The 8,985-nt window shown below is 35.3% G+C and overlaps 1 protein-coding gene across 11 annotated transcripts in view; it reads right to left on the bottom strand.

The window, feature by feature from the left end:
* DENND1A (DENN domain containing 1A) overlaps positions 1-8,985 on the bottom strand; it is a 497,055-nt gene that overhangs the window by 373,732 nt on the left and 114,338 nt on the right. For all 11 annotated transcript variants that reach the window (XM_037164241.2, XM_037164477.2, XM_037164323.2 and 8 more), the window contains one exon: positions 2,662-2,705. In XM_037164241.2, the coding sequence (XP_037020136.2) occupies positions 2,662-2,705 (44 nt within the window). The remainder of the gene's footprint in view (positions 1-2,661; positions 2,706-8,985) is intronic.

The raw sequence follows: 8,985 nt of genomic DNA, 5'->3' as shown, positions 1-8,985 counted from the left end.
CATCTAGCAGCAGCAAGCGTCTCTGATCAAGTGTGCTAGTACATGGGAAACACACAAATGTAAAAGCAAGCACTGGTAGTTGAGGCAAATGAAGAGAAAAACTGGGGCGGGGGTATTGTGTGTGTACGTGCATGTGTGTGTGGTAATAAGCACTATACTTTGTGGTGAATTATCTCAAATATTCCTCATGGATTACATCATAAAATGTTTTAATACTAGAAATGTTGTCTAGCTTAAGTGCATATTCAGCATTTACAGTTTACAGGTAATAAAAATATTTCTAAGAATTCCTTTCTAAAAGTACACAGAGGGGAAAGATAATTCTGTTAAACCCAACAAATGCTAAGAAGATAACACATAAGATCAGAACCCAAATGATAAAAAAGATAAGTAAGAAATACACAGATCTCATTTCCTTCATCAGCAAATAAATTTCTAGAAATTTGGAGGTAGTACCAAAAATAAAATAAATCTTTCATTCATTCTCCATTCTTGAGTTATATGTGGAAAAAAGGGGAAATCACATCCTGAGTCAAGTTCAAAGAGATGCTAAAGAAGACAGTGATAAGCACACTCTCCTCAATCTGCCTCTAGCCCTGAGTATCGTCCTCCAAATTCCAAAACTACGTCACTGATCTAAACAAAGGAAATAAATACCATTTTCTACAAGCACTTTAGCTGAAAGTTATCATGATTTTTTCAGCTTACTGTAATTTTAAATAATTCAAACTTCAACACAGATAACTCTCATGAGATCGTCCATTAACCAAAGTAAAGAGAAGTTCATAACAATATCTAATCTGTAAACTGGGCTACCAATGCAATGAAAGAATAATAGTATATATTTCTGTCTATACAAACAAATACCTTATATATACATATGTATATGTAGTACCTATATATATACACACACACTCTCCCCAAATACATACACATTATACATATACTCAGAGAAATAAACATGAGAAAGTAAACACCAAATTGTCATAGTGGTTACCTTTTAGTAAAATGACGTAGTAAAAGATGGCTGGTATTTTTTTCCTCTTCATTCTTTTTATTATTTGTCTATATTTTCTAAATATTTTTGTACTGAAATATTAATTTTGTGACTTTTAGAAGGTCTACCAAAAAAATCACATTGCTCCAAATTTTTCAAATATAGTAAAGAACTATGTTTAAAGAAATCAATCCAGATGTTAACCATGTTATTTTAACTTTTCACCTACAAAATTTTCTCTCACTAGTTAATTCAGATCACTGGACCACAAAGATTATTTTACCTATACACTAGATTTTAGAATAATGATTTTCTTAGAAACTGTGGCCTCAAGTCAATTCAAATTAATACTTTAAGATTTTCTAATGTTTAGACATTATTTAAGGGAAGAAAATCATTAACAAAAAGGTCTTATAACCTTTGATTTGTGTAGTTTAAATCCAATGGGCTCAATCCCACTGCAATTTAAGGCAAGATTTAACTTTCCAGTTAGAAGATGAAGGAAAGGGTAGAGTGAGGAGATTAATATTTTTTAAAAACTCATTTAAAAGTCTTGGGATAACACACAAAGCAAACCATACCAGTTCTCTTGGGTTCTTATACAATACAATAAAATCTCATTACAACGCATCTCATTATATTGATTATCCAATTATATTCCTGGTCACAATATGTCCCCTGTATTCATAAAGATGTATCAGATACCTTGCCTTCTGTTGTATGGCTACACTGCAAAGGTGTTACTGCTACTGCACTGGATATTTCTATTCTATTGTACTTATCCTTATTCAAGGACTTTTTTAATGAAAAAAATTAGGTAGATGTACTTCAAAAACATGTTATATTATATACAATATTCCACATGTGAAACACTTTACATAGTTGTTTTATTCAGTATAGTCAAGGATGCTTTTATTTTTAAACTGCTTTAGAAAGCGTAACAAATTGCTTATTTGAACTGAAAATTTAAGGTGCCCCCCAAACCTACAAAATCTCTCTAATGTTTATTAAACTGAAGCTGGACTCCAGAATGTATAACCTGGACCTAACTGTCAAGAACTGAGCAGCATCAGAGCTTCAACAGTATGTTGTGATTAAAACAGTTCCTTCCATGCATTCTATGCTTGCAAAATTCAGGAACTCCAAGATGGCAGGACCAGCTGTCCAAGCTTAACTTTTCTACCATCATTACAACTACCCTCCCCCTAAAGACCCTTCCTGCATGTGTGTCTCTCCTCTGGGTACTACCATAACACAGTTTCATAACCTATGTCAAATTCCATGATATGTTATCAAATTCCCCTGCCCCCTTTTTGTTACAATGGCTCTTGAAGCTTAAGTAACTTTTTTTTTAAGTTCACAGGCAACCCAAACAGATTTCCTAATGAACTGCAGATAGTAGCATAGTTTAAAGTAAAAAAGAAAATTCGTGATAGATTTTTCTTCCTCTCTGTGCATTTTTCCCCTGAAGGTAACACCCAAAACTAGCACAAACACTTTCAATCCTACTTCAATGTTTTACTTTTTGTCTTGGGTTCCTAATTACTGCTTCTCTTCCCTTCTAAAAATTCATTTATCTCTTTCAGTAAAAAGAACAGTAATAATATGTTGAACAACTCTGAAATAAATTTTGTCATGTAAAAAATTAATTACGCATTCCGAACCTGGTCACTGTAGTCCTCTGGGAATTGCCTCTGCACCTCAGGATCTGTAAATAATTGACAGATAATATTAATTGGCTTTGGATTAGTGAGCAAGCAGAGGATCACACATTAATATTTGATCAGAAGATGATAGCAGCCCTGGCAGGGGATCCAAGGGGGGCAGCTGAGGCTGCTATGTTGATGAGCACAAGGAAGGTCTCGGCAAGGCACTCCCATTACCCTCCTCCAGAAATAGAAAAAAGAAAAATTTAAAGACCTGATGCTACTGTTAACTTTAAACTATTACCCAATGCAAAAATCTTGCCAGTTGCAAATTGCCCTCAGTATATTTTTTTCCAGAGAAAGTGAGTTCTAAACCTGCTTGACTTTTCTTCTCTAATCAGAAGCCTCCTTTTCATAGTTCAAGATGTAGGCCTGATAAACCACCTTAAGCAGCAGCTCCAGATTGGGGCGGCGGGGCAGGGGTTATGTGTGACAGTGAGGGTGAGAGAAGTCTTTCAAGGAACAAATGCAAAAGTCCTTGTTTTTAAAGATAAAATACACACTTCCCCAAATACTTATGAGCTCTTGAAAAGACAGATGAAACTAAGTAAAGTCTTCAAAACAAAAACCAAACAATAAATATTCTTTTAGCTTACCAGTGTAAACATTTTAAACTTGCTCAGAAACTAAAAAATGCATAGGAGAAAATACCTTTCATGATGGTCAATTTAAAACGAAATTACTAAAGGGTCACTTGATTCTTCCATCACAATTGCAAGATAATCCAATGCCATTTTCTGTAAGTCAATACATAAGTGTACTAATTGAAAACTATTAGCACTCCATTTACCATCGATTAGGAAAACATTCAATCTTTTCTAGTAAGAGAAAGATTTGGTTCCTCAGAGACACACTGAGGGAAGTGATCAGAATAATACCTATTTGAGAAACTATGTATCAATGCAAAAGGCTTATGGAAAGCATGACAGTAGAGGACCCCTCTCACAGAGTCACAATATATGCCACTCACTTTCATATCTAGGTTTTAAAACACCAATTTACTTCTCTGTGAAAGTGTAAAGTTAAAACCCTTTATAGCACAACGCAAAAATGCAGTTAATTGTTCTGCAGGGGAAGAATCAAAAAAGAGAAATAAGGGTCTATTCACATCATACATTTAAATCCTAGAAATACCAGTTTTCAAGGCATTAAAGTCGATGGATGTTACTTTTAAAAATAAGACTAATTACAAATGCAAGACTATTCCAAAGGTCACATCAAAAGAACAGCCTCCCTAAATCGGTGGCACAAAAAAATGTAAAGGATATTATCGATCATTTCAGCTCTTAGGTGTCTTCCAACTGACTTAAAAACTAAGAATCACCCTGGCTGGTGGGCTCAGGTGGTTGGAGCATCACCATCCTGTGCACCAAAAGGGTGCAGACAGGTTCCTGGTCAGGGCACACACCTAGGTAGTCAGTCCAATCCCTGGTCAGTCAGGGAGCCTACCAGAGGTAACCAATCCCAATCAATCAATCAATCAATCAATCTCTCTCCTCACTCCCACCCCCTGATACCCTAACCCTCCTCTCTTTCTAAAAAAGCAATGAAAAAAATGTCCTCAGGTCAGGATTTAAAAAAATAAAACTGGGGATTATTTTATTTTTACCCTCATCTTCAAATACTAGAAGGGACAAATGCCACCTCTAGACCATGACTAGCAGAATTCTGATGCGCCAGTGAACACACTGTTGCCTCTCTGTCCAGAAGGGGTGAAATTGCACAAGGACCTCATCTTCCTGAGACAGGAGGCCAGAGGACACTAACCACAGTAGGTAGGTCTACAGGGAAGGACGAGCAGCAGGGTACAAAGGGACAAACAAACCCCTAAAAGTGTGTTGTGGGATTGGTGGCAGGCAGGGGATCAGAGGGGGGACTAAAAAAGAGGGTAATGGCTACAATTCTGAAAACATACAAAACTGAGTTTGTCTAGGAAAAAAACTGGTATTTTAAGATTTAAAATGTACTCCCAAGGCAAAAAAAAAAAAAAAAAATCACTTCTAAGTCACTGAAGTATGCAGTAAAACAGAGGTTGGTAAAGCCACAAAAATAATCTAAGGCTTATTCTTTTCCTTCCAATTGTCATATGATTAAAACTTACTCTTCAACCAGAAAACGTCAGATAGAAATGGCTCACATATAATCTTTACTATAATGTCCTCTTTCTTGCAATAGCTTGTACTTCTTGGGACCCACAAAATACCAATGAAAATAAAAATGGAATAAAACCAAAGAATTTTTTATCACCATTTTGTGAGGGATAAACTTCAGAAACCAAAACTTGTGGTATAGTCTTCAATTTAAAATACATGTTTCTTAATATAGGTAAGAGAAAGAAGGTATTTCATTCTCTTTAACCAACTATACTATAAGAAGCTACATAATAATTAACTTGTCACTTTAAAATGTATTTTATTCACATATAAAACAGCAGAATTGAAAAAGAGAAGGAAACATGGATAAAAAGAAAAATCAACCTTTTTTATATATTGAAGGTAAATATGACCACAGTATGCCAAGATGAAGGTCATTGCCTACATGAGGCACTGCCTCAGTGTAGGCAACATCATAGACACCACCAGCTAAATTCCTTCCACTGTCCTAAGACTAACCCTAGGGTGAGATTCCCAGATTTTAACAAAATCATGTTCCAAGATAATACATAAATTTTATTTACTATGATTGAAGCATAAAACTTTCGACTTCCTTTCTTTAAGGCCCTGAGGTTTACAAAAAAAAAAAGAACTTCATGGGCCCTTAACACTCTTCTAAAACAGTATTTTTTAAAAAGGCAATGCTTTTTAAAACCAAAGCCCAGACTATATAAAGTTCCATTCAATTAGCTCAGAGATCTAGCCTGATAGTTAATAAAACTATGAAAGCCGTTTTGTAAATAGTAACACAAAAACTGAAAATAATTTGTTTGAATTTTCTTAGAATGTCTATTTTATACCGTAGGCTGAAATCTTTTTTTCACAGAGAGTTGATCATTATGCCATAATGTCACCAAAATATCGACATTTGAAACATCTGAGTTAAAAAGGTCCAAATACAATCTGCTTCTCTCAAGCAACACAACACCCGCCTTACTAACAGTTTCAGCATGGCACTTGTACAAAACCTAGCACCCCGCAGTTAAGCAAACCGCCTTTAAATTTTCTGTCTGGCAGCAATCCACTTGCGTGTCTGTATGTTTTTACAAGTACTCTATGTATTTCATTGCATCAGCTGCATTTCTTTGTGTTTTAAATGGTCTGGGAACATTTTATGAAATGTCCTGTATCTTTATGTGGAAAATAACATACACTGGACAACTGTGCATCAGTCTAATATTTATATGTCCATTTCTTTATCTAACATCCAATGCTATAATTGCTAATGTTCCCAAAACACCTTCTCACATTCATACCCTCACTGCCAAATGCAGTGTCACCAAACAGCTAGCTTTACAAACACAAAAATCTGCAGATAAGAGAACTACCATGGAAAAAAGTAACATAATCTGCTTAGGCAATTGGCAGTAAGAATGGAGTTATTGGCATATGTCAAGCTTTTCCTCTAAGAATTGTCCCTGACAGAAAATTAGAAACATAATACAGCAGTACATAGGACGTCTTCCCTCCATATCCTTCTCGGCAACTTTCTCCAGATTTAAATAAGACATTATTACAAAATTAAAAATCAAGTTCATCATATCCTAGGAAAACACTTCAACAACAAAAGAATCATATTTAAAATATCTTGCCAACAAGATGCATGGTATGATAGACTCCACACATCTCCTAGCCACATAAGCCCAGTAAGGCTTCACATTATGTCAATGCAGTGGGCCACTTCCTTGTCCCTGCACCACGGTCACACGAGAGGCCGTCCCCACACAGAACATGGGCACCACTTCCTTGGAGGCCACAAGACATATTTCCATGTCAAACACAGACGTTTCACAGTACAGATTCCCAACAGCACAGTCTTACTCAGGCACAGAACATGACCATGCTTAGAACGCTGTCTTCACAGTAAAAAAAAGTTTGATCTCAAAAATGTCTTACTTATTTTTTCAAAGAAATGCTTATATTCTTCAATCTCAATAATACGTGTTTTCTAGTGTTCTACTGTAAAATACTTTTAAATCTTTAAGGTATAGCAGATTGCCACAGTATGTTTAATTAATAGAATAAGAGTTTTGGGCAAGACTTATTAGAAAGGTGCTGTAAATTATTTTACACAGGCTCCAAAACCTTGAATTCTGCCTTAGGCTTAAAGTTCCTAAAAAACATGGTAGACAGAACTTTTACAACAGAAATGCAAATAATCCATAAGTACTATGGTTATGTATGAGGGCTCATTTATAGATCAGTAACTAGTATGTGTACACACACACCCCTCTCACCAAATTATCTGCCTGTTTTCCTGTCACACCAGTGACTCCACTCGAAGGGTCAATGCACCACATGGTAATTGATTATTGAAAAATACACTGTCTTCATTTCCTGTGAAAGGCATAACAACTGCATGCTAACTAAATGTTACGATCTTCTGTAACTGGAACTTCTTAGGAAATTTAAGAGAAACTGCAAATGTGGCTGTTAATATATAGAGACCTATACTACTTTCACTTTTAACATGCTAGGTATCGAGGCAGAAAAAATCACATTTAATGCCTACTAAATTTATCCACTCATTATCTCTAGCATATTTCAGTCATTAAGAGGCAAAACACTGAACATACTGAAAGTTAACAGTTATAAAAATCTGTGCTTTAAAAGCAAGACTTCAATATTAGCTATAAATGATATCATCTTATTGTTCAATTTCATGGAGTTTAAGATGCTATCTTCCTCTCCCCCTACAACCACAAATGTTAATCCAAGCTGTAATTAGATTTAACTTTCCAGATGAGAAGATGGAAATATGCTGCAAACCAGTAACAGTCCATTACACTGCCTATTACTATTACATTTTCAATTTTTATACTCTAAAAATGTAGACTCTTAAAAAAAAAAAAGCCTGAGAAGTTGCACATTTGGAGGACCTGCTCGATTTGCCCCTAAACACACTCAGAAATCAACTTTCTTTCAATTTCAAGAAGAAAAGTTAAATTATTTTCTATAATGTAGAGTTAGTGTCTTGACACTATGACTGCAAACTGAACCATACTCAATAAAGAGCTTTAAGGACACTACTTGTTAAACCCATCATAGCTATAAAAAAATCAGCTTCTCTTACTTTCTATGATAAAAATGCCTAAATCTTAGTTTAACATTGTAACTAAATACAATTATTCTAGTAAATTATTCCATTTTTGATAGTTAAAATTTACTTACTACAAATAATATATATTTAAAAGGAATGTTTCTAATGTTTCTACAGTAAAAAAACTAGTTTCTGCTGTTTTCCATTTTTTAATGTTTTAAATTAAAAACTACTTATTTCAAAAAAAATTACTGATTCCAAAATGCAGCTTTTATTCTGAAATTACAAAGAAATATAATTCCCTAATTTTTAAAAAAATTAGCTCTGCGCGGGCCTGTGAACCACACGATAGTGGTTCGATTCCCAGTCAGGGCACATGCCTAGGTTGCAGGTCAGTTCCCTGCAGGCCAGTTCCCAGCAGGGGATGCAGAAAAGTCAACCATACATTGATGTTTCTCTCCCTCTCTCCTTCCCCTCTTTCCCTCTAAAGATAAATAAATAAAATCTTAAAAAAAAAATTAGCTCTGGCTGGTGTAGCTCAGTGGATTGAGTGCGGGCCTGCGAACCAGAGGATTGTGGTTCGGTTCCCAGTCAGGGCTCATGCCTGGGTTGCAGGCCAGTTCCCAGAAGGGAATGCATGAGAAGCAACCATACATTGATATTTCTCTCCCTCTCTCCCTCCCTTCCCCTCTGAAGATAAACAAATAAAATCTAATAAATAAACAAATAAATAAAATTAAAAAAAATAAAATTGTTGCAGAGTACTTCAAATGAACATTCAATTTCTGTGCACAAATGAAATTTACTTTTAAAAATCTAGGTATTAACTCTTTGCTCTAAAACATGAAGACTGTACATAAAAACTTTGAGTCATCACCAATTTTAAACCATGCTTCTTTCTACTCTAGCCTTGTCCCTCAACACTGGCATTGAAAATGCATTCAAAAACTATGTCACAGAAGCCAGCCTGATAACACAGGAACAGTTCACCGTGAATACCTATAACAATCACCCAAAGAGCGTCATTCAGGGGAGGAGGGCACAACCTACCTCACTATGGAAAGCAGTGGAACCATTCATGTGCCAGAT

This window comes from Artibeus jamaicensis, unplaced genomic scaffold (assembly GCF_021234435.1).
Source record: "Artibeus jamaicensis isolate MK-2021 breed Jamaican fruit bat unplaced genomic scaffold, CSHL_Jam_final contig_471, whole genome shotgun sequence".
NCBI lineage: Eukaryota > Metazoa > Chordata > Mammalia > Chiroptera > Phyllostomidae > Artibeus > Artibeus jamaicensis.
This window is presented reverse-complemented; position numbering and strand designations above follow the sequence as displayed.